The 25515-nt window shown below is 42.7% G+C and overlaps 3 protein-coding genes and 1 long non-coding RNA gene across 6 annotated transcripts; 3 read left to right on the top strand and 1 right to left on the bottom strand.

Moving 5' to 3' along the window:
• Positions 1–668: 668 nt before the first annotated feature.
• grwd1 (glutamate-rich WD repeat containing 1) lies at positions 669–8490 on the top strand. The gene is made up of 7 exons (XM_086038722.1): positions 669–954; positions 1394–1511; positions 2825–2996; positions 3093–3303; positions 5168–5313; positions 5394–5585; positions 6694–8490. The coding sequence occupies exons 1-7, from the start codon at positions 714–716 to the stop codon at positions 7000–7002; spliced, it is 1389 nt and encodes a 462-aa protein (XP_085894848.1). The 5' UTR covers positions 669–713; the 3' UTR covers positions 7003–8490.
• cdc42ep5 (CDC42 effector protein (Rho GTPase binding) 5) lies at positions 7986–10983 on the bottom strand. Of its 2 annotated transcripts, none has more exons than XM_086038723.1 (2): positions 10756–10983; positions 7986–9910 (listed from the first exon to the last, which is right to left on the bottom strand). In XM_086038723.1, exon 2 carries the CDS (start codon positions 9903–9905, stop codon positions 9057–9059), a length of 849 nt encoding a protein of 282 aa, XP_085894849.1. In that variant the 5' UTR covers positions 9906–9910; positions 10756–10983; the 3' UTR covers positions 7986–9056. The 2 variants fall into 2 exon arrangements, with proteins under 2 accessions (XP_085894849.1, XP_085894850.1); XM_086038724.1 differs by having other exon boundaries at positions 7986–9907; positions 10756–10982.
• Positions 10686–13988, top strand: LOC147143170 (uncharacterized). Its single transcript, XR_015087913.1, has 3 exons — positions 10686–11051; positions 12472–12538; positions 13896–13988. It is a non-coding gene; the product is annotated as an uncharacterized LOC147143170 (long non-coding RNA).
• A 1127-nt stretch (positions 13989–15115) lies between these two features.
• leng8 (leukocyte receptor cluster (LRC) member 8) lies at positions 15116–24741 on the top strand. 2 transcript variants are annotated; one of them, XM_086037404.1, is made up of 15 exons: positions 15116–15467; positions 15861–15993; positions 16091–16207; positions 16287–16364; positions 17351–17765; positions 17964–18117; positions 18197–18367; positions 18466–18705; positions 18997–19155; positions 19227–19521; positions 19914–20015; positions 20090–20158; positions 20250–20379; positions 20453–20660; positions 21663–24741. In XM_086037404.1, exons 1-15 carry the CDS (start codon positions 15427–15429, stop codon positions 21823–21825), a joined length of 2475 nt encoding a protein of 824 aa, XP_085893530.1. In that variant the 5' UTR covers positions 15116–15426; the 3' UTR covers positions 21826–24741. The 2 variants fall into 2 exon arrangements, with proteins under 2 accessions (XP_085893530.1, XP_085893529.1); XM_086037403.1 differs by having other exon boundaries at positions 15117–15467; positions 16085–16207.
• The last annotated feature ends 774 nt before the right edge of the window (positions 24742–25515 follow it).

Here is a 25515-nt window from a genome sequence, read left to right as displayed (position 1 = left end):
TTAATAAAACGCTTGCTTCAAGTAACGGGGATTAACCTGCAAAAAAAAAATCGCTACTTAAAATTAAAAAATGTGCTTCTCAAAAGTCTTTGATGAGCAAACTGCTGCAAAGACATGTCATCATGATGACTTTAAATCTCATCATGATGACTTTAAACTCATCATGATGATTTTTAATCTCATCATGATGATTTTTAATTTCATCATGATGACTTTAAACTCATCATGATGATTTTAAATCACATCATGATGACTTTAAATCTCGTCTTTTTTTTCCTCGCAAGGTGGCACTAATACGAGGTTTTAAATTAAAGCCTTGATAAATGTATTGAAAAAAACGGGGTTTGGCTTCCACAAAAAAACAAAAAAAGGGTTAGGGTTAGGGAAAAAAAAAGAAATGAACATGCACACAAGTATCTGTGGTACATGTGCGCATTATGAATGCGCCTTAGCCTTACAATAAATGTTCCGGTCAAAGTAAGTGTTATTTAACATTTTACGACGTTTCCGGGCCGCCAGTCATTAATGTGCTTGGGGACTAGTTGAGTTCCCGTAAACGAGGAGTGGGAGACGAGAACGTGGGAGTGAAACCAGAAAGGAAGACAGGAGGGGCGAACGGCGAGGGGCTAGGGGAGGGGTTTAACACACGTGATCGGAAGTGCGTCATCTTTTTCTTCTTCGTTTTCTTCGTCTTCTTCTTGTTGTTGGGCAACATGTCAGCCTCCAACGAAGACACGTTTGCTGAGGAAGTGGACGGCATGGAGGAGCAGGAGCAGGACGAGGCCGCCAGCGACGACGACGACGACGACGAGGGAGTCGACATGGAGGAGGGCGAAGGGGCGGACGGAGACGGCGACAAGAAAGTTTACGTGCCCGGAATCGAGCCGCTTAAGCCGGGAGAGGAGCTGCAGATGGACCAGTCTGCCTACCGCATGTACCACGAGTGTCAAACAGGCGAGTCAAGAAAACTCCAAGGGAATGTCAATGTAGTATTTTTGCATGTGCGAAATAACGGTTGAATGTTCTTCAGCATTCACACATACACTACTCTCAAAAAGTTTGGGATATTCTGCTTTCAGGTGACATTTCAGGATTAACCTTAAAAATTCACTTTACAAGTGAACTTAAGTTAACTTAACTTTTGGATGAACATGTCCAACTGCATTGTCATTGTTTCCAAGGGTGTCCATTGTGCCTTTCAGTGACTCTTCCAGTGTCTCTGTTGAAACCCGCTGGTGACATTCTAAACTCAGTGGCGTCTTTTGTCAAAAAGTAAACTGCATGATTAAGAAGACTGTTTATATGCCAATTGTAATTGAACCAGGAAATGTAACGGTCGTCGCAATTTCTCCGCAAATGTAATTCTCCCCTTTTTACCATCCAATACGTGCAGGCGCGCCATGTTTGAGCTTCGACGTCTTGACAGACACCGATGGAGACTGCAGGAAAGAGTTCCCTTTGTCCATGTTGCTGTGTGCGGGCACACAGGCAGACACAGCCATGTCCAACAGGTTGGTGTTCCCTCAAGAACACAACATAAACACACCTACAAAACTGATCGGGTGGATGGATAAAGATACAAAACATGTCGTAGAGCAGGGGTGTCCAGCTCCGAAGCTTGCTAACGATCATCAGGTGCGTTGCAGCAAGGAGAGCTGGAAAACAGGCAGGAAAGCGGCCCTTGAGGACCGATTTTGGACACACCTGCTGTAGAGGCAAATAAATGTCAGTCATCTGAGCTCAATCTAGCAGAGCATGTTTTTACTCACCAAAGCAAAAGTGAAGGCAGTGAGAGCCACACATGAGCAGGAAGTGAAGGCCTGGCAAAGGGTCTTGTTTAGAAATGTCCATGGACTCCAGACTTTCCGCTTTCCTTGATTGCAAAGGTTTAAACAATTGTGAATATCTGCTATTATGTTTAGTTTTTTTTTTGGGGGGGGGGGGGGTTCAAATAGCCCCTGGAAATGCAGGTAATCAGCAGAAAAATAGGTCATTCCTAAATGGTAAATGCTAGTAGAACACATGCTCCCTCTAGTGGTCTAAGAATCGCTACCTAAAGTAGATACAGTTCAGTTGTATTTAACTTAAATTCAATAATAATTATAATGGTACTGTTATTTAAATATTTATTCACATACTTGTTTTCTATTTAACTTTTGTGTGGAGCACATTTTAATGGACTAATTTTTTAAGTAGCGTTTTATTTAGGTATTTCGAAGTGGCAAAAAAAAACAAAGCACTTAGGCCTACTCATGGCTCTAGATCAGGGGTGGGCAACTCTGGTCCTCGAGGGTGGCTGTCATGCATGTTTTAGTTGTTTCCCTCCTCTAACACACCGGACTCAAATGAGCAGCTCACCAGCAAAATCAGCAGAATCCTGATAATGATCCTGACCATTTGAATCAGCTGTGTTGGAGGAGTGGAAACATCTTAAATATGCAGGATAGGGGCCCTCGAGGACCGGAGTTGCCCACCCTTGCTCTAGAAAAATCTCAATTCATGCTGCTCTCCATATTTCATCTCTAAGCAATAACTTCTAGGCTAATTCATGAGGTAGTTTGCTTTATTTCCGTAAGTTTTACTTTTCACAGCCGACAAGAGTTGGCAAAGCAGAAGCACAGATGGAAACAATAACTAATTTTAATGATGGCTTCATTCCACAAGCTGTCCGAGTAAATCATGTCAGCGAGGGAGCCCCTGGGCTCTCGTTTATTGTTCTTGTCATCCGTCTTTTGCTCTTGCCTGCTCAAAGAGCATCTGCAACAGCAGAAAGGGGGGGAAAAAAAAAGAAACGATCAAGCCATGTTTTTGACTTCCCCTGTAGACTGCTGGTCATGCGCATGCACAATCTTCATGGAACAGAGAAAGAAAAGGAGCAAGAGGAGGAAAGCAGCGATGAAGACAGTGACAAGGAAGAGGAGGAGGAAGATGAAAGTAAAAAGCCGCAGCTGGAATTGGCCATGATGCCTCATTTCGGAGGCATTAACAGAGTTCGAGTATGTTGACATTTTATGCAGTTTTTAATATTTCCTGCTCCAGGAAATAAAATGTTTTATGTAATTTAATTAAAACATTTTTTTTTTTTTTTTCAGGTGACCCGGCGTGGAGATCAGGCACTGGCCGCCGTGTGGTCGGAGAAGGGGCAGGTGGAAATCTTTGATCTGCGACCCCAGCTGGAGGCCGTCCACAGTTCTGCGGCCATGGCGACGTTCATGCAGCAGCAGAGGGAAGCCGCAGCGCTCTTCAGCTTCTCGGGTCACATGACCGAGGGCTTTGCCATTGACTGGTCGCCCATGGTTCCCGGTAGGTGGCGTTTCAATTTGTGACAAAAACTGTTCAGTTTGCTGGCATCTTGACTTCCGAATAAATTAATTATATTTATGTATGTTAAGATGCTTGAGATTTCTCACAATAATTACACTGACCAAGATTTATTTTTTGGGAGTGTCAAAAATGTTTAAATGGTTTCTGGGTAATTTTGGGCTGCTGCACAATTAATTGATTGCTAATTAATGTGGTTTGACAGTTTATAAAATGTACTATATTATTTACTAGAAGTAGTGTTTGTACTTTGACGTCAACTGTTTGTGGATTTTTTAACTTGTAATATTGCCGAATTTTCGGCATTTTTTGCTTGATTTTTTTTTTTTTTTAATTTTTTATTATTGTTTTTTTAAAAATAAATATAGACTGTCTGTGGTAACGATTGCCGTCTTTCACGATATTGCATTAAAAAAAATGAAAGAATACTGTATGGACATGTTTGAAACGACAGATACAGTCTCATCAAAGTGAAAGAGAATACCAATGTTCTAAATTGTATTATTAGCGCTTTTTTATTCAAAGGGAGGTCAACCCCCAAAAAGTATTTACAAACTGTTCTTTGCAACTTTACTAGTGTAAACGTGGCATTCTGATTAATGTTGCCTTTGTGGAATATGAGTTAAGCAGCCAAATCCGCCCGTTTTTTTGTCGTCTCAAGGGGCGGCCATTTTGTCACTTCTGTTGACTGAAAATGACATCACAGTTGTTCAGGTAATGACCAATCACAGCTCACCTGTTTTCTGAAGCTGAGCCATGATTGGTCGTTACCTGAGCCCTGAGCAACTGTGATGTCATTTTCAGTCTACAGCAAATGCAAAATGGCTGCCCCCTGAGATGGACAAAAACTGTGGGTTTTACTGCTTAACTCATATTTCACAAAAGCAATGTTAATCAGAATGCCGTGTTTCGACTAGTGGGCCTGCATAGAACATATTCTTGTAAAGGAACATTTTGGGTTGACTTCCCCTATAAGACAGATATTGAATAGCTGAAAAAAATAGAGCTAACACGGTAAAACGAAGGTCATTTTAAGATTCCAGCAACATCAAAATAGCCTAAAACCGTTGAAACTTCCTTGGCACCAAAATGCGTGTTGACCAGTGTTCTCAACAATGACTTAAAGCGAAAGTCAACCCAAACACATTTTTTTCAAGAATATGCTCCCAGCAGGCCCACTGGTTGAAACACGGCATTCAGATTTAGTATTGCATTTGTGGAATATGAGTTTAGCAGCAAAATGCACTCGTTTTTAGCCATCTCTGAGGGCGGCCATTTTGTCTTTTGTCGACTGAAATGACATCACAACTGCTCACAACGACCAATCACGGCTGACCTGTTTTCTGAATCTGAGCCGTGATTGATCTTCGCGAGCAATTGTGATGTCATTGTCAGTTGACAGAAGACAAAATGGCCGCCCCCAGAGATGGCTAAAAACGAGTGGATTAACACTTATTCCACAAACGCAATATTTAGAAGAATGCCCTATTTCAACTAGTGGGCTTGCATAGAACATTTTCTTGAAAACATTTTTGCGTTGACTTCCACTTTACGATGGTAGGAAACGGTCAAATATCAATGTGCAACACTTAATCCATGTGGAAACTAACATTTTCAAATAATCACTTCAGCGGTGAGCCTGTGGGCTGCTCATGTGGGGCTGGCTACCTTGTGCCCGCGGGCACCACGTTAGTTACCCCTGCTTTTGTGTTTTTGTACAATAGTGCTAAATTTTTTTTCCTTTTTATATAAACCTGTAACATTGTTCGGGATGGTGGAACTAGCTTTTCGGTTCAGTTGTGTGATCGTCAATATGTGAGTCAGTGCAAGCATGCTGTGCTTGTAGGTCGTCTCGTCAGTGGCGACTGCAAGAAGAACATCCACGTGTGGGAGCCGCAGGAGGGCGGAGCCTCGTGGCGGGTCGACCAGCGGCCTTTCAGCTCTCACAGCAAGTCTGTCGAGGACCTGCAGTGGTCGCCGACTGAAGCCACGGTACTTTTTCCTCTATACCGGGAGATGTGCAACCTCACTTCCCATACTGAACTGAATTCATGCTTGGCAATCCGTTCCAGGTTTTTGCGTCATGCTCAGTGGATCAGTCCATCCGTGTTTGGGATGTCAGAGCCCCGCCAAACTCCATGCTGTCAGCCAACCAAGCCCACGAGTCAGACATCAACGTCATCAGCTGGAACCGAACGGAACCGTTCCTCCTCTCAGGGGGGGACGACGGGCTTCTCAAAGTGTGGGACCTGCGGCAGTTTAAGGTAACATTTTCACTGTGAGGCTTAGTCATCAATCCGTTTTGGCCATCATGACAGGCAACTCTATTAGTAACTATGAGTCACAACAATACAGTGAAGCGTTACCGGGGCAACCATGTTGAGGGCTTAAAAGTACGATGTCATCAGGTCACTGTGCTTTTTTTTTCTTGACCACACTTGTCACTGATTACTTAGAGGAGCGTGTTATTAGTAGGGTTTTTTTTGTGCCCTTAATGGCCACATTAAGACAGATAAGTACTCCATATTTCAATAGTTTAGATATTTTGTTATCAACATGGATTTATTATGACAGCTGTGTATTCTTTCACTGATGTTCCCGGTTAACCACAGTTTACCACATAGAAAGTTAGTTGGTAAACAGTTATTGTGGGGATGAGTTTGAAAAAAATAAAATAGAAATCTGCTAAATTAAATCCATACGATAAATCCAAATTTACATATCAAACTTGATTTGATGTTCTGAGATGACATATTTGGCGGCAATGTAACATGTCGCATCCGATTTGCTTGAGCAAATTCATTCTTATACGGTGTTTGGAGCTGTCATGTAAAAGCAGCGTTTAATCCAGATCTGATCCAGATTGTGCATTTCACATGAAAAATCCCGTTTGACACTGAAACAAAATGAGCTGATCCCAAGGTCAAACGCTATTGTGTCAAACCATGTTTAATCCTCTTCTGATTCAAATTGCACATTTGCCAGAAATGCAATAAGGGGAATGCCATTTGACATTTAAATGTCTGAACTAAATTCATGAGCCAATTAATATATAAAATCCTAGTCAATGCAGATGTGAGTAAAAAAAAAAAAAGAAGTGTTTATTATCTTTTAAAATGTGGCGTAATCCAGATCTGATCTGGATTGAACAGTTGGCAGCAATGTAAACAAACACAATTAACATCGTGATAAGACCATCAGATCAGGTTGTGTTGTCTTTTCAGACAGCCATGTGACTTATTCTACGAGGAAAATTATACATTTATCAATTCTAGTTCGATACTTCATCTTTAGAAATGTTAGTTATTTCGATTCTAGAAGCCAATCCATTTTCCCATCTAGCCTAATCTTCTCGGTGGGTGTTCTGTTCAGACCGGGCGGCCCGTGGCCAACTTCAAGCAACACTGTGCCCCCATCACCTCGGTGGAGTGGAACCCGGTGGACTCGAGCGTGTTCGCCTCATCCGGGGCGGACGACGTGGTCAGCCAATGGGATCTGTCGGTGGAGTCGTGCGACGCGGGCGCCAGGGTGGAAGCCATGAAGAACCTGCCCCCGCAGCTGCTCTTCCTGCACCAGGGCCAGTCGGAAATCAAGGAGATCCACTGGCACCCGCAGATTCCCGGTGTCATGATCTCCACGGCACTGTCTGGATTCAACGTGTTCAGGACGATATCCGTGTAGTGTCTGCGTGTGTTGCCAAGCATCGATTGCATGAATGAGCAGATTTGCTAATGTACTTTGCCTTGGAGGAACAGCTTTAGACCTTTTCACAATGATGTCACACATACTTGCAGGTGGCAAAAGCTTCAGATTTCTCCAGAGGAACTAATTCTAAGCAAACCGTCACATATCCTCAAAAAAAAAACCATGAAACCATTCTCAGTTGGGTGTGCCTCCACCTGATAGGATAAATACTCGGATCCTTCATCTCTTTAGGCTAGCGCTGTCATAGCTCATCTTTCAGAATAAACTGATGCCTGCCCAGATGAGAGGTGAAACATCGAAGAAAACCTCAACCCAGTTGCGATCGATTTAATGATGAATATTTAAAAGGATGTTAACGGGAATCAATCACTTTTCCGCCACCCGGAAGCATCCGGGCCCCTGTTTGCAAACATGAAATGCTCTATCATGAACTTTTTTTTTTTTTTCCCAACAGATACAAGAAAATGTAGCTGCCATGTACCAGTTTTTCTTCTAAACCTTTAGTACATGGAATTTTGATGCTGGGTGTTTTAAGTACTACAGTATTTCATTATTAAAATAAAATGATATAGAAGTCAAAATTAAATTGAGAAATCATTTAGTGTCGTTGTTTTACTCAGAATGATCCAAATCATCTGATTTCAACTTCTCAACAGTAATTTTCTGATTTCTCTCAGCATTCATGAAAACAGACTGATGATGTTGACATTGGAAAACGACTGAGCCAGTAACTGAATCAGTCGCAAAAAGGTTGTGTGATATTGCTTAATTGTTTACGTTTTTTTTAAATCACTTAATATCAAATCATTAATCAGTAATCGGCGGAAAAAGGGTTTGTGATCCACTTTAATGTAAAAAAAAAAAATCTTATCAATCCTAAAACTATTACTGACAGCCTTACTATGAAGCTATTTTTCTGAGGGGAGAGGAGACAAATTAAAAACAAAGCGTGCACTTACTTAAAATCCCAAATACTTTTGTTTTATTGTTCCATTGTAAACCACAAGACATTAAATGCCAGCAAGCTCAATGGATAAACACTTTGGTCTCTCCATTTTACAGCATGGTGAGGAGTAGATAAAAAAAAAAAAAGACTTGATTGTCTCAGCATTTGTCCCATTTTTCCAGCCCTGCAGCCCAAAGAGGAAAAAACCTTGGTAGTGTATGAAAACATGCGCACACAAAAAAAAACTGTACTCTGCAATTAGATCTAACGAGATCTGATCCAGAGAAACTCACATTGTCAAGACATGGAATGTTAACACGTTCACAAAATTTGCTCTGACGACATTCTGAAAGAATGACAGACGTGGAGACATAAACATGCAATGGTAGAAAACAAAAACGTAGAAAAAACATACAATAATACTTGCTCAATTTAAGGCACTTAAAAAACATGGATGGCACATTTGGTAAAAGATTAAATTGAGATTAAAAGGCCTCCAGGTGAATTGAGGGGGGGGGGAAGAAAAGTGCTGCAACTTTTTCACTGTAGAAAAATAAATGCTGCTTGTAATAAAATGGGTCTTTGGCATATCTGTTACCCTTAATAAAATGATAAAATGTCTTTTTTCCCAGCAGAGCAACATCGTCTTCACACTGAACAGCTTTCAGGAACAAAAAAAAAAAATCAAGTTTGAATCCATCAGTTTGAAATAATGTTAAGACATACACTACTCACAAAAAGTCAAAGGACATTTCTTGTTCAAATGGTCAGCTCATCAGCAAACTGCAGAAACCTAATAACGATCTTGAGCATTTGAATCAGGTGTGTTGGAGGAGGGAAACATGTAAAACAGGTTGGATAGAGGCTCTCGAGGACCAGACTTGGTTACCCCTGCTATAGAACCTTAACAGCTGATCTTAACTTTAGAATGCACATTTTGAACATTTCGTTCTATCGAGCACATCTCACACAGTCCTGTAAAGATTACCGTGCATTCTAGGTTCATTCTGAAACTCCGTCCCGAAGCCCAATATCTGTAACTATTTGTGCGTGGCGAATAATACACACATGGTAGCAAATGGACCTATAGTCCAATCTCATCATCAAACTCGTCTTCAAAGGTATAGCCCCGCCCTACTTCCTCTTCCTCTGAGTCAGTCTCCGAGTGGCTGCTGCCGACCCTCCTCCGGTCCAGCGCGCTCACCCCTTCGTAGTCGGAGCTATGAGACGAAGCCGGGCTGGGGGGCAGATCTTTGTGGGCGGCGAACTCCGTTTCAACCCTCTCCCCCCTCGATGGACTCTCCGTCAGCTCGTCCTCCTGGAAATCGAACCCTTGACCCTCTTCCTCCTCGGAGGGCTGGCGGATGATCTCTTCCCGCTTGTCGCTGAATCTCACCTTGGGTCGCAACCCCTTCGGCTTGATCCCATCTGGTATTCTGCCATCGGCCATCTGGTTCTCATCCAGGTTCTTCCCGTTAAGCTCGTTGTGCCTGTTTACGACGGACATCTCCTTTATTTCCACCGGGGACGTAACGCCTTTGGGACTGAAGATGTCCTTTTTGTTGGAGTCCAGTCCCAATCCATCCATAACCCCTAGTACGTCCCCCAGCATGGAAGGGCCAAGATCTAGATCCAAATCCAGGGTGAATGACGACACCGACTCTGAGTACTCAAGCTCATCGTTTTGGAGGCTCCCCGTAGGCTCTTGAAACACATCGTTGTGGTTTACCGATGCCGGGTAGTCCACGGACGAAGACCCCGGACTCCCCGGGTCGGAGCTGGGTGGGCTTGGACCCAACGTGGACAGAAAGGAGGTGTCCCCAAAGGCGTCGCCACCTCTGCCAATGTGCATGGTGTGGCGGAAGTCACCCAGAGGGGCTGAGATCATCGTGGGGTCCAAGCGGGAGGCCCGGGTAGATTTGTGGAGCGGCATGACTGCTAAAAACATTGGACGTTAGGCGTGACACAATACATTCAAGGCAATGAAAAAGTGAACATGGTGCATAATAGACACGGTACTGGAAGAAAATATCCTTGATTAGAAAGCAAACAGGGTTGTGCAATAGAGTGGGCGGCCATTGAGCATTTTGCCAAATTGCCACTATGACGAAGGCCATGCTGAGGCTTGTACTTGAACACACTCAGCGCATATTTTTGTCTGCCCTCAGGGGTTTCATGTGAATGAAAACAAGACTACAGTGCTTTTACAGTCAAATTACTCAACTTGCAAGCTTTTGCGAGGTGCTACATCACCCTCAGACAAAAACAAAGACCACTTAAATAGTCAAATAAGATGCAACTTTTGGGGTGGGTGCAATATTACCCTTAAGGGTAAATATCTTAATACAAACTTTAGGTGTATTATGTTCACTTATAGTATAAGTACAACAGGCATTAGTATTTTTGATAGATAGATAGATAGATAGATAGATAGATAGATAGATAAACATTATGCGTCCCGTGAGGGTAATTAAATATTAACTTCGCCAAAATAGACAGAAAGATAACTTTATGCGTCCTGTGAGCTATTAAATATTAACTTTGCCAAATACAAGTACTGTACATAATTAATTGTTACTTAGATTATGAAGGAGAACGTGGCATTAGCGGCGTTAACCCTTCCAACGTATCCCAGTTTAAATAAGAATTTAAGAGATTTAAAAATTCTTAAATGTCGCTGCTGTAATAACTTTAAGCTAGTAGCCGCAACGCTACTCACGAATCAAAATGCTAATCGCGCGCCACACAAAAACACGTGAAGTTTTTATCATAAAATAACTTACTTATAAAATGGATTATATTCTGCGGTTTGCTGCACCCTCTCTCGTCAGTATATCCGACTTTCTTTTACATCTGGATATTTGTTTCCCCTCTCGACTTTCGAGTGTCTTTTCCCTTCGTTCTTCTTTTCCCTCGCCGTCGTTTTTTCTTCTTCCAAAGGGATGGGCGCTAGCCGAGGAAGTGACGCGTCGTGGGGAGTTGGAACACAACTTTTACCCCCCAAAACCTTCACAGCTACCATTTAAACTACGTTTTACTTGACCCCCACGCTGTTCGGGTTTAATCATTGATAAAGCAGGTTTGTTTTGTGCTGAACGGTGTCATGTTTTTACTTCCATTGTGCCCTTTTTATTATTATCCTTATCCAAGTGGTTCTAACGGCACTGATTCTAGCTAGTAGCTAGCTTTTACTTTAATTTCCCAACAGGATAATAATAGTCATATATTTATCAAGTTGCCCAAAACCGTGAGTTTTTTGAGGGGGGCTTCCCCCCTCTTTTCTTCAGTGGCGTTTTTGCTCTGGAATGAGAAAGGGGTTGGTCTTGACAGCATCGATGGTTTATGTGGTTTTCACTCAAAATAAACTGAAATTCACCACATAATTTTTTTTTTTTAATTGAACCAATGCAACGTCTTGGCTGAAAGTGTTTTTGGACAATGAGATGACAGAGGGGAAAAGCTGCATCAGATCTTGGCTGCACACATATACTCTGTGACGGTGACAGCTGGTTCTGTTTTTTCATGTGGGATAATGAGTAAATGAGTGCAAGATGTACCTCTATAGTGGCAGGAATGCCATAATCCTTGCAATGAATTCTATGCAACTGAGTTAATTCTCTGCCTTTGAAGTCAAAGTGTAATTATGAACCTAAACCTAACTATGAAAAGGCTGCATATGATCCCTCACCAGGGAAAATTCTGTTTTTACATAAATAAGTGTCCGCCTATCCATTACTATCGATTAAAAAAAAAAACATGGAAAAATCTTTATAAACACAGTATTAAATGCCTTGAGGTTTTGTGCTATCACAGTCAGATATTTCAAGCAGTTCACAATTCCCTCCTCCAAAGTAAAAAAACAAAATTAATAAATCATTTTAATGTTTAATGTTTTGCGCCAACATAATTTTGTTTTAATTATGGCCAAAAAGATCAACTTTGGTTTCATTGGACCATAACACATTTTCACATGTGTTTGCGAGATTTTGCAATGGTTTTGTTAGGGTCCTATTACAAACATTATCAGGAAAAGCCTACTAGAACATCTGAACTTCATACAGCGTTAAGAGGCAGTTTAAATGGTGGCAGGTGTGCACCGACCCCCTTCACATATGTTTGAATGTGATATGAATGTGAATGTGAATGTTAATTCTGAACATAGCCACATTCCAGTTATACGAGGGTGTGCACAGTTGTGCAACCACATTATTTCATTTGTTTACTTGTCATATCCAAATGATGTTTAAAAATATATTATGTTGTACAGATTATAGGTCACATTAATTGTGGAAAATGTTTTGAAATGATTTGTCTTGGTCTTTTTTTTTTTTTATCTACAAAAACCTGGCATTTGTACAGGATTTTTAACTGTATGCTACCCGCTACCGGACCGACCATATGTCAACTATAAATATCCAGCCAGATAGAGACTGAGCAAAAATACAGTATACCATTTGTACCCAGCCACCACATATTGACATTGTCCATCTATTTTCTAGGTCATTTCTCTCCGGGTCACGGTGGGTGAATGGAGCCTATCCCAATCGACAACGGGCGAGACACAAGGTACAGCCAGGATCGGTGGCCAGCCAGTCGCAGCATTTATAATATATAATTTTATTTTATTTTGAAATCTCTTGGGATGCAGAAAAATGTGAGGCCTTTTTTCGTGCGAACTCACTGCAATTATTGTGTTGTTTCAACAATGCAGTCAAGGAAGTCAGCCAACAGCGACTGTTATTTAACCTACAGTACTTTTCAAAAGTGCCACTTACAGTAGTTGGCAGGGAAAACTGTTAACATATCATCAGTCATACATCATTAAAGTAAAAGTAAAAACAAATAAGACTTTGGGTCACCATTCTTTCACAACAGGACTTCTTACAGTGCATCTGCTTGCTGTATTAAATTGAATTATTGGCATGAGTTTGAGCTTGCTCAAATGCTCACAGACCTTGATGTACGTATGGAATCTATCTCATTCAGCTTCCTTCCAAAGGGTCAAAAAAAAAAAAAGTAACAATGGGTGTAGGTGAGTCATTGTTTTGGAGAAGTAGTCACAAATGGTCAACATATTTGGGTGATGAGGTCACACCAAGTCGACAATGGGAAGAAATTATTCATCGCAGATGGATATTGTACAGTGTCAACTGACAAGATAAAAATGTGGAAGTTATAATATCATGCCTCTTTTAAGAACTGGGAAAACACAACAGCAGTTTTAATGATACAGTTTATCCCAGTATAAACCTCAAAATGAAATACCATGGATAAAATATCACCAATGTGGATGATGAAGAGAGAGGGAAAAGCAGACAGGAAATGACTCTCCTTTCGGTAAACTCACACATGCTTTTACACGCGCACACACACACACACACACACACACGCACACCCACGCACACACACACACACACACACAAACACACACACACATCCTTTTTGGAAACGATCATCATGAGAACATCATGATGATTACATTTCCGTCTAAGCCCCCCCCCCCGCCCCCCCAATTTTTTTTCTACTATAAAAAAAATTTCAAATAGTCTCCAACCGTTTCTGTGTATGACTGGAATGTTGCATCAGTCTAAATGATTACAACAGATGATGTGGTCAGTGGCGTCTTTTGGTCTCTATACACTGTCACTCATCAATCAATTATGAATTTAAATAGACAGTAAGAAGATTTTGATTAGGGATAGCCATAATAATTATCAATTAGTTAGCCATTTGTTTAATTTGCTGTCTAATTGGCTAAAAATATTGTTTCCATTATTATTCATCAGAAAACAAATAGTGCCAAATTTACAATCAAGTGTCTCCAACTGTTATACAAGTACCTTTCCTACAGCTTGTTTTATGCATGGATTTTTGTACATTATTCTAACGGATAGTTTTGTTTTGGTCCGTGGACTGAATGTAGGAACTGGAAGTTCTGCAATTAAAGGCCATCAGCTGATGTGGCCACGGGGAAGAATCGATGCATGCGTGCAAATTGGAAGGCCACAAGATCGGTAAATTGTAAAGAAAACAGAGCATGCCCTTATGTCATATATCCTACCTCCAGCTGCATGTTGTAAACGTGTGAATGCTGCTTGTATAGCGCATGTCCTCATTGGGGTTAGTTTTAGGTGAGCTGGCCTTGAGCCAGCTTTGGGATGTGATGGGACACTTTTAGACAGTTTTAGACATTGGCAACAACTTAAAGTGTAATATTATTCACAGCAGGGATTTGATTTTATTAGGCCATTGGTAATAACATATTATACATAGGTTAAATTTCCTTGATCGACTGTGGAAAAATATAATGAGTACTGCATCCATTAAATTCTATAGTGCTTGTCCTCATTAGGGTCATGGGTGAGCTAGTGTCTGTCTGGCCTGGCTGGTTGAGAGGCAGGGCAGGACTGTATTGGTCGCCAGTCAATCAAGGACAGGGCAAATATATACATGTACACCCATTCGCATCTGTGGATAATTTCAAGTCTTTGAATAATCTAACTTGCATGTCTTTGGAAGTAGAGAAAACCCGCACAAGCATGCAGAGAACATGCAAACTACTTACTATTATTTTTTTCAATATTTAAACTTTTGGATGATCTGGCCAAGAAAGAAGATTGAGAACAATAAATAAATTGACATGATTGAATATGTATTCAAATAAAATGAATAAATATTGAAACTATTGCATATATTGACGTAAATACATTTTGAAATGTCCCTCTTTTGGGGGGGACAGTCATTCAGTGCAGTGATATTAATAACGATCGATCGAGAGCTTGCCACCCGGAAGTACGCGTGACGTCATTATGAAAATAGGTATTTTAAAAAATCCAATCAAGAAGTGGTTAATGCAAACTCAAATATGTTGTCAAATGTAAGGAGTAAAAGTAAAAAGTCGTCACAAAAATAGATACTCAAGTAAGATTGTAAAAAATGGGGGCGGGGGGGTTACTGAAGTACAGTAACAAAGTGGTAAAATGTGAATTAATTACGAAATATTACATCATTTTATACGTCCTTGGGTCACGTTCTTGCGTTTTTAAAGCAGCATTTTGAAGTACCAACTGCCAAGCACGTTAAGTAGAGACGAAACAGTGACGCATTTCCTGCCGCTAACACGTCACAGGGCTTGGCGTTTCACCCAGCTGCCATTTTGTATTCCTCAGTAAGTCCGTCCAAAGTTGTTGAGGACGAAGAGATCGTGTTTTGACACTCCTTATGGTGCTCTCTGCTATATTTATACATTGAATCGAAATAGAGTAAAGCTACGCGTGCGTTCAAATACACACACAGTGTAGTTCACCGACGGGCAACAGCCTGTTTATTTCTTCACTTTTAGGTTTAACACCAGTACAGAGCTAAGGTATTAGCCTAGCTTCTGTGCTAGCCTTCGAGCTAGCGAAAATTAAGCCGTCCTAGTTAGCGTCGCGCTAGCTTTGATCCGAGGCGAAATGGCGGCCAACGCGGCACAAGCAGCCCCGAAAAATAACTGGTATGTAACACTTCTCCAGAAAATAACACACATATTAAACTGAACTGTGTTTGCGGACATCTCGAAGGGAGACTCGTTGACATTTTATCTCAGATAAAGGTTGGTGATGGCGATGTTGACGAGCACGGAAGTTGGAAAAAATGGCAACGATATTCATAATGTATTTTGTCACTAAAACATTTTTTTAATCCACAGGGTATCCACAGTTTCGTTTCAAAGCTTTTTTTTTTTTTTAGATATGATTTTAATGAAGCAAATTCTCCAGTAATGCCTATTCATTTGCTTTCATTAAACTGAAGTGACATTACACCCCATATTTTCTTTTCTGTCGTAGATGTCACTGCCGTAGAATTAAATGCAATTACACCTGACTAAGTCTCATTTGAATGTTAGGTCTTATGGTGCTGCTGCAGAGAACCATGTTCCAGAAAACCCAGAATGGGAGAAGGCAAGGCAAGCACTTGCTTCTATTAGCAAGAGTCAGAGCAATGCAAAGGCTACACTTGCCAACCATGCTGCAGCAGAGGTAAGCTATCCTTCTCTTACCTTGATTTTGCACTGACATCTATAACAATTTTTATTCCTCCTTATATTCAATCATAATGTAAATCTGTTAGTTTCAGGCAGGAGTTAATGATGCCGCCATGCAACACCAGCAATATTATCAATGGTACCAGCAAAATCAGCCGCAGTATCCAGGGTACACATACCCATATAACTACTACTACCCCATGAATCCGGTAGGTACAGACCGAAATTTCAATCAAAACAAAACTTTCCCTTTATGCAAGAGGATAACACACTAAACCTACTTTACAGTATGGAGTTGGATATACACAAAATCAGTATGCTGTTCCCCCAGGCCCTTACCCAACACCACCAACCTCAAATGGACAGGTATGTAGAATAATCTTTTTTATCAATTTGTTTAGTCTATTTCCTAGATTACACAGACCCGATCGGCTGGATCGGAACAGCAGATCTGTGATAGGCTGTAATGTCATAATTTGCTCATTGATCAATGATATGAACGAAACCTTTGCCAAACAAGGATACAAGCTATACAGTGGTCAGACTGAAAGTGAGTTGAGCTATTTTTGCGACACGATTACATGCACTTTGCATAGATAGGTGCTAATCTGTGCCAGGGACAAACGGCTTAGAGAATGCGCTTAGCACGTCACACACGCGGCACACAGACACTGCGTCCTGTGCAGGTAGCATGGAGATACACTGTAGGACAAAATAATGATTGCGGTCTGTTGGCCCTGGAACTTGAACAACACAGCCAGCTTCCCGCGGATTCCTATATTCACAGATTAAAAAAAACAAAAACAGAAGTCCAACCTTTTTAAATTAATTTGTTATTTTGGGTTGGGTTTAATTCCTCTCAGGGGCTGAACTTGGCCACACCTGACGTAAAGCCTACTGTTTTCTCACCAATGCCATGTTTCCTACTTGACGTGATTACTTAAAGTCTGCCATCCGTCTATTCATTTCCAATACTCCTTATCCTGGTAGAATAGAATTACAATAAAATAACATTTTTTCATTTTTATACTTGTGTATACCGAACCAAACAGGTCATATTTATGCACATGGTGGGGCAAGTGTTAATAAACATGTCCTTCAATTGCGTTTTTGTCAGAGAACTTGGGGGTAAAACTTTACTTATGCATTTCTTGTTTTTTTTTTTTCCTTCCACTTTGTACTGTATAGCTGACTGTTTTATTGTTCAGTTGTGATCCAATGACAGAAATAAGACACTTTGGTACAACTAAATAGGGTGGGAGGTGGAAGAGTAGACAGGATGTGTTACACAACAGTGTTTTGTCATAGCTGGCACGGCTTTGTGCCTCAAATTGTCATGTTTCTTTCCCAAGCCTCCTCCAGTGCCTGGAATGGAAGACCAGACCCCAAACTACCCCTCTCAACCTCAACCCCCCTCCACTCCTCAGCCACCCCAAAGCCCAACCTCAGAACAACCTGCCGCCCCCCCACCTCCACCCCTGCCTCCTCCACCCAATTCCCAATACCCCCCTCCTCCCCCACACACTGCTTACAATTCCAACAATTCAGTGCCATATCCACACGGGGACCACAACCAGATGCAGGTTTACAACTCTTGCCCGGGACGGCCCACCTACGGAGCGGGCTTTCAGGCTCAGAACAACTATCAACCCCCGCAGGCTCCACCCCAGCAGCAAGCAGGGCCGTACGGAGTGGGCCTGGGCAGAGGAGAGGCCAATAAAGGCAAAAGCCTAAACCAAGGACAGCAACTCTGGCATCGCATGAAACGTAAGAGTCATACCAGAGTTTAAAAAGGAATCTTTGCTATCACAAGAATTTGGAGAATTAATTCAGCACTTTTAATCACACAAATGTGCTGACATCGAACCCAAAAACTGCTTACAAAAACCGGATATAGCGCGGGTGTGAGTGGTGAACTACGACAATAAGGGAACGTTACTTAGTGCTCTTAATGTTTGTCTGCAGAGTCACCTGGCACCGCCCCTATGAAGTTCAATATTCCCAAGAGGCCTTATCAGGTGACTACTTCTAACCAGGCATTCTCACCAAACGAGCAGCCAGCTGCACTCAGTCCAGCCCCATCCTCACCCGTGAATGCCAGTGCTCCACCTCAGACACGGTAACACGCAGACCAGCTGCTCAGACCCGTCGTTACTCTTGGTCAGACGAGGTCCTGACCTGCTAACTTGCGTCCGCAGACCTCAGGACTGGCCGCCAGCCATGAAGGAGTACGTGCAGCGCTGTTTCACAGCCTGCGAGACTGAGGAAGACAAAGATCGCACAGAGAAGGTGTTGAAAGAGGTTCTGCAGGACCGCTTAAAGGACGGATCTGCTTACACCATCGACTGGGACCGTGAACCGCTGCCAGAGTAAGCCGTAAAATTCGATTTTTAATTTTTTTTTCATTTTACTGCATGTGGCATAACTGTCACCTTGAGGGTTTTGTGTTTTTCTTTTAAATATGCAGTTTGAAGGGTAAGCAGTCTCGCTGGCATGCGGTCCCAAGAAGTGTGGACACTTCAGCCAGTCGAGGTGGAAGCACAGCGGCTGCGACGCGCGGCAGGGCCGGAGGTCACAGATTGGGTCACTATAGGAATATATTTTCTCAGCGCAGTCCGTCATCAAGTTCCTCACACTCTTCCTCGCGCTCCCCCTCCCCAAACCATGGCAGAAACCGCGACCGTAGCAACCAAAGACACCGGCGCAGGTAGACACTTTTAACGCTTCATTTTTCCGTTTCCCATCCTTTATTTAGCCCACAGGCGGGTACACGTAATTGTATTCTGCCTTCCAGCGGAAGAGCGTGCAATTGTTCTGCCTGCCAGTTATTTGTTTCTAGAATAGATAGATGACTAAAGATTAGGTGACGAGGTGAAGTAAATAAGTGAATTTAGGTAATTTCCTGAGGTACACGTCATGTGTTGCAGCACAGTGGTTGGGAATCACTGCACTAATCTGTTTTTTTGGTCATTGCCATCCCGTTGTTGTTTTCTGCCAGCGATTCTGGATCACAGTCCGACAACAGCCTTTCCAGCGATCTCCGACCTCAGCTGTCGAGACGAAATCAGAAAGGTGGTCGCGGGCGTGGCAACGACAGGGATCGAGGACATGGCGGGGAGAGGGGGCGAGGAAGAGGAGGAAAAGCTAGGGGCAGGAGGTAATATCAAAACCATGTTTGATTGTGACTTTGCTTGCGCGTTTTGACTAACCTCCCATTTAATTCCTTAGAAACACGGATGACTCCAATGTACCCGGTGGTAAGAAGAGAAAAGGTGGCAACGCTGGTTTGGACTTCCATGACCCTGACAGGGAAGCCAAAAAGCAGAGCAGAGCAGCACGTTTCCAGAAGCAGCTTCGCTCGGAGCCCCTGGTGTTGTCTGTTAACCATCTGGACATGACTGATGGGACACAGGAGGGCCTCAGCTGGGAAGACTGTCCCATTGTTGGGACGTGTCAGGACATCACAAAGTGTTACCTGAGGCTCACCTGTGCCCCAGACCCCGCCACTGTTCGCCCTATTCATGTGAGTTGTCGTCATCTTTTATGTAGCGTAAAACAACCCCTGCTTATCCTGGGTGATTCTTACCAGACCCTCCCGCGACAGGTGAAAATCTGAGAGAGTCCAAAATAATTTACTTTTTAAAATAGGTTAACCCCCAACACACGCATGCACACACACAGATTGGCTCACAGAAGCGCGCCCGACACTACAACACGTATAAAAAGGGCATAAAACAATACCCGAGGCATTTATTCTCAGAACCCTGCAGGGTTCTTATGTTTGAAAAGTTTGTAAGTAGTGTTAAAAATCTGCGCTATAAATCACGAGATAATGGGGAAACACAGTAGTAAGTAATAATGAGGACGTTTGTGTCAGAAAAAGAAATGACTTGTCAACTTTTCTTTGCCGTGCAGGTGTTAAAAAAATCTTTACAGGCCGTGAAAGCTGACTGGAAAACCAAGCAGGACTACCCTTACGCATGTGAACAGATGAAGTCCATACGACAGGACCTCACGGTTAGTAGGAGTCACATTTAAGATGCTTTTTGTTTCACATTTGTCGAGTCAAGTTCAACCTAATCCCAACGCAGGTCCAAGGAGTTCGTACGGAATTCACCGTGGAAGTGTACGAGTGTCATGCACGCATCGCCCTGGAAAAGGTGAGACTGCTCAATTGTCAGAATGCAAGCTTTCTGTTTTAGAGACTGTCAAATGGAAACTAACGAGACGAACGGGGGTGTTGTGTTCCAGGGTGACCATGAGGAATTCAACCAGTGCCAGACGCAGCTGAAGGCCCTCTACAAGGACAACCCCTCGGAGAACGTCGGAGAGTTTACGGCCTATCGCTTGTTGTACTACATCTTCACGAAAAACTCTGGAGGTGTGCTCATAACATGAACACACTCCTTTCCTTTTGATTGCCTCTTTTTAATCCTGTTTCCTCCCTGCCACAGATCTCATCACTGAGCTGGTGTACTTGACTCCGGCACTGAAAGCGGACGTGTGTGTTGCTCACGCTCTCGCTCTCCGTGCCGCCTGGGCTCTAGGAAATTACCGCCGTTTCTTCAAGTTGTATCAGGAGGCTCCGCGCATGGCTGCATACCTCATCGACAAGTTTGTCGAAAGGGAAAGAAAGGTCGCACTTCGGGCCATTGTTAAAACGTAAGACATTTTCGACCATCAAGATCATACAGTGAAACCCCTCTGAATCGTGGCTCATGCATTCCACACCCACCGGCATGTTGTATTTCGTCGCTGTCCTGTGAAAACACGTTTGTCAAATTTTGCAATTTAAAAAAAAAATGTTCACGTTAATGCGATATCTGTAACACAGAAACATCATTCACGTAAAAATAAGAAAAATGAAAAAAGTGTTTTTCGCATGACAGCGACGATATATAGTCTCCCCCCTTCCTAATCAACAGTTGAACGCGGTTTGGTTTCTGACAAAAAACACCTCAGACTGCAAAACAAGACAAGAAAAAGGGCTTTTAAATGGAAAAAATTATTTACAGATGTACAACTGTGAATGCGGTGTGAGCAACGCTGACTTTCCGCATGGGTCTAGTAGAACATCAGTGGCTTTCTTACATAGCGTTCGTCATTCACGCCATGAACTTCGTCGTCTATTCTCACCATTGCGACTCACTTAACCTGCCGTGAAATGCACTGTTTACACTGTACATATACATGCTTTCTTCTAGTGTAAGGTGTTTGGTTGTCCAACTCGTTATCTTCTACTCAAAAACTGTGCTGATCTCAAATCCAGTAAGGCCGTATATAGGGTACTTTTTGTCATTAGTAGACATGGGCCGATAGTAGATTCTAACAGTATAATAACTGCGAGCTAAAAACACCCTTGGACTACTCACGTTGTTTTTGGGGCTAACTAGTACCCACGGGCAACTTTTTAAAAATTTTATTTTTTCGAAAACAATGCTAACAGTGGTTTCCAAACGTGATACTCACAGGCCGTCCTCCACGCCTACCTGTAGAAAAATGTACGACTTGACACCTTTAATACGGCAATACATAAATATCCATGGCAGTGACTGTATTAAAGATCTACGATGTGGATCAACTGCGATTCAGCGGGGCCTCACTGTTTTTATAAACATGAAACCGAGACGCTGCGTTTCTGACTATTTCTCTTCTCGTCCACAGGTTTCGGCCTGACTTGCCGGTGGAGTATGTGCAGTCCACGCTAGGCTTCCCTTCTTTAGACTCCTGTATGGAGTTTCTTACTGGGTTGGGTGTCACGTTTACCCCCTCAGACCCCCTCAGGATAGACTGCAAAAGCAGCACCACTGCACTGGCTGCCTCCTGAGATTGTGGGCTCAGCGCATTTAAAAGGGTGGACATGTAGTTTTGGGGCAGTACAGATACAGAGTATTGATAATGCTGCACACTTTTTTTTCTTTTTTTTTTTTAATACCTCAGCCAGTTCAGAGAGGCAGACCAGCACCCATATAGGACTTATGTAGAACATAGAGACTTAAAGTCCCATATCAGATGAGTTCAGGATCCAGGAGTCACTTAGTGGCATCAGACAGATGTCACTATAGGTTATTCTACACACACAAACACACAAAGTTTCTCTCGTTACAAAAGGGGAGGCAGAAAAGTCCCACTTTCACTTTAGATTCCCCCCAGCTGCTTCCATTCACTCAACACTTAAGAGGACAAAAGAGTCAGACAGCCACATGAGGGAGGGCAATCGCGCGATACTTCCTGTTCCATTAGCCCTGTCAGATGTCAACGCTAACAGTGTCCTGTTATGTTTTCTTCCTTCCCCAAGTCAACAGCTCCAAGACCTCAAGTCTCAAGAAGAAGAAACTCAGCTGGTCCGAGTCATGTTTGAAGACCACACAAGCACGTTCAGTTCCATAGAGACTGTGGTTAAAAAAAAAAAAAAAATGAAGGGAAGATCGCCAGCAAGGTTATCAAGAAGAAGAGGAAGCTGTGGTTTGTATATCCGCGTCTCCTGCAACCGCTGCATACCCGGTTCCTGAAGGTCTTCAGATTCTGGTCCAGGCCCTTGTTCACAATCGCCTGGGGAGGAGAGTTTGGGACTCTAGTTCACTTGGTAGTTTAGTCACTGGTCGGGTGGCATCAAGTCAGGAAGCAAAGACTCTCGATACGAAAGCGTGTTCTTCGTTGAGCTTTTCCGTCTTCACGCCTCCAACCCTGAAGCCGAGCTCCATCTGTGCCGAAAGGAGTCCGTGGTCAACCTCAGGTGGAAGGTCGTCCGCCGGCTCTTCATCTACGGCGCTCGCCCTCGCCCCGCCCCCGCCGCCTTACCTCAGAAGGTCGTCGCGGAATTCGGCAGGAGCAAGAGGGATGACGCCGTCCGGTTTGTATGCTGTCTGTGGCTCTCGTTTGCATCTAAGGCTGGTAAGAGAAGGACTCTCCGGAACGAGACGGACCCCCGCACAACGTCATGAGGCCGGCTCCCTTCCCCATTAGATGGTCTCCAGGTTTTGGACAGCAGTATTTGGCCTTTAAATTGATGCCAGGGAAGAAGTATGCGACTACAGTTGATGGCTTTAAAGGCTTTAAAATTTAATTTAGGCTCAAAGCCGTCAGTCTAAATTTTCACATGCACTGCTGTCGGAATGTCTGAAATTTTAACATCAGTCAGTAGTCATTTATCGGTACAATCCTTCAAAATTACTGTTTAGTCCGATTGACATTTACATGCCAGAAAAGTAGCGCAAACCCCTCTTGTTGAAAACATGCTGAAAGAAAGCATGTAGTTGTGAATAGATATTTCTGTTTATTTGAAAGCTGTTCATGTTGAGCTGTGTCGAGAGGCATTTTAAGAAAGTGAGCTATTTTTTTTTTTTTTTTCTATGAATAGTATTGTAAATATTGTATGATGATTGCTGTGGTTCATTCTGCAGTGTTTTTGTAGAGTAGGTCTATCCACACATGGTAAGTGTGTTTAGTTTTCTATTGCAGTGTACATAGCAGTCAAAGCTAAATGGGCTCAGTCAAAAGCTAAATGACGCCAGCTGCCAAAGATCTGATGTAGGGGTGCGGAACCTGCGGCACCATTTGCGGCCCGCCAGAACATTTGACCCGGTCTCCTTGTAGTTCTAATGACAAAAGAAAACCTGTTGTCAAACCCCCCCCGACACAAAAAAAACAAAACACAAAGGTTCCCCGCCCCTGATTGAAAAAATGATTACACGCGACAAGACTTCCCTGATGTGCTTTTTGACGTTGTAAATTTGTTTCATGACAATTGATCTGAACATGTCTCCTTTCTTCCCCTTTTGTTTGACCTGTTCTTCTCCTTACCCCTCACCCCCCCCCCCCCCAACCCTCCCCCCACCCAATCCTTCCCTGGGGAGTCGCACCACTGCTCGACCCCCTCCCCGTCAGCCGCTCACACGGCTTGCTGCATTGCAGGAGGGAACATGAGGATGATGGGCGAACGTCCTCCGGACAGCAAGCGGGGAGTCACTTGTGAGCAAGTCCAATCTCACGCCCATTGAAAGCCAAGATAAATCGGTGTGAGCCTCGTGCAACTAATGTGCTGCTAACTAGTCAAATGTTTATTTCCTCCCCCATGCCCCCCCCTCTCCCTCATCACATAACTTTATTTTAACATGTTAGTTAGCCAATGGTATCAAGTTGATTTGTTTGTCCCGGTTGTGTTTTTAAAATGAGACAAGGTTTCTGTCCAGTAGTCCCGTCCGTGTAGTAAACTGATTGATCTGCTATTGTATGTGCATCAACGGAATCGAAATCCCAGCCAGGTCTTCACATTCACACTAGGAATGTTTTTGTTCTACCCTCTGATGTCTAAAAATCGTGTTTTCAGTATTTTTGCTCCCATGTACTATTGATTACTCATCAGTCTTTTGTTTACTTCCTCCTTGATAGCTGTCTCATAGCATTGCCCTTCCCAACACCATTCACCTCTTCTCTCATCTTGTTTTCTTGTTTCCTCCCTCACTTAAGTTGTCTTTCCTTCCCATGCATGCTCTCTCTCTTCCTGCTCTCATAGATGTCATTCATTTTATGTTGAGTATGTTGCACTCGCACATAGTCACGGTAGTAAGTATGGACATTGCAGCTCACTAACATCTGTAGCTGAAGGTTATTTGCAATGCCTGTCTTTTTTTTTTTTTTTCCTTCCCCCCCACGAACAGATTTTGATAGCACCAGCATCTGTATGAATATTGTGTACATATCCTCTCTTTTTGAAGAATCTAATAAAACAAAACATGAAGCATCCACGTGTGCTTTTATGTAATTCGTGGTATTACAAGAGACTGCGTTTGCGTCAAATGTTTATTGTAAAATGCTGCGGGAGTCACCTGTGACATTTCACATGGGATTTAACCTGGTGGATTTGAATGGATTTTTTGGAGTCATGAAAAGGGCCTTTCTGCAAAATTAGGCACTCAGAAAAACAACATGCAATTAGCAAGAAGGAAAGCAAAGTTTGAGCCCTACAAGAGTTGCCAAACCCAGGACTAGTCTGTCTGGACAGTACATTCCCATTCTGTATTCTCTTTGGTTATGAGTGAAATTTGTTCTGTGACTATGTTCGTAATTTAAAATCAAATTTCCCCTTTTAAATGAACGACGATGGCGTTAATCCGTTCCTCCCCCCTCAAAAAATGAAGGCAACATTTTGTATACGTTTTTAATAAGGAAAATATCACTATACCACAATATTTTACTTATGTATAAAACAATACTGCAACTATGTAAAAATTTAGAAGAGTTAATGGTTAATTACGGCTCATCCTGGTGTGCGCGTGTTGGCCACCAGGCGGCAGTGTAAATACAGGCAAAACGAAGTTCACTCATCTACGGTAAATGGCTCAGTAATCTGCAATTTATCCGTTTTGCTGACTATTGTTATGCCGTTTGTTTGAATTAGTTGCTGCACTGTTTGTTTAAATTCGTTAGCACCGCCACATGCTGTAAATGCTATTCGTTAGCCCGCCTGTTGTTTCACATTGTTAGCATTAAGCTATCAGATTTGATTGTTTTAAAA

Source organism: Filicampus tigris, chromosome 8 (assembly GCF_054856515.1).
Source record: "Filicampus tigris isolate MCC_2025a chromosome 8, RoL_Ftig_1.0, whole genome shotgun sequence".
Classification (NCBI taxonomy): Eukaryota; Metazoa; Chordata; class Actinopteri; order Syngnathiformes; family Syngnathidae; genus Filicampus; species Filicampus tigris.
This window is presented reverse-complemented; position numbering and strand designations above follow the sequence as displayed.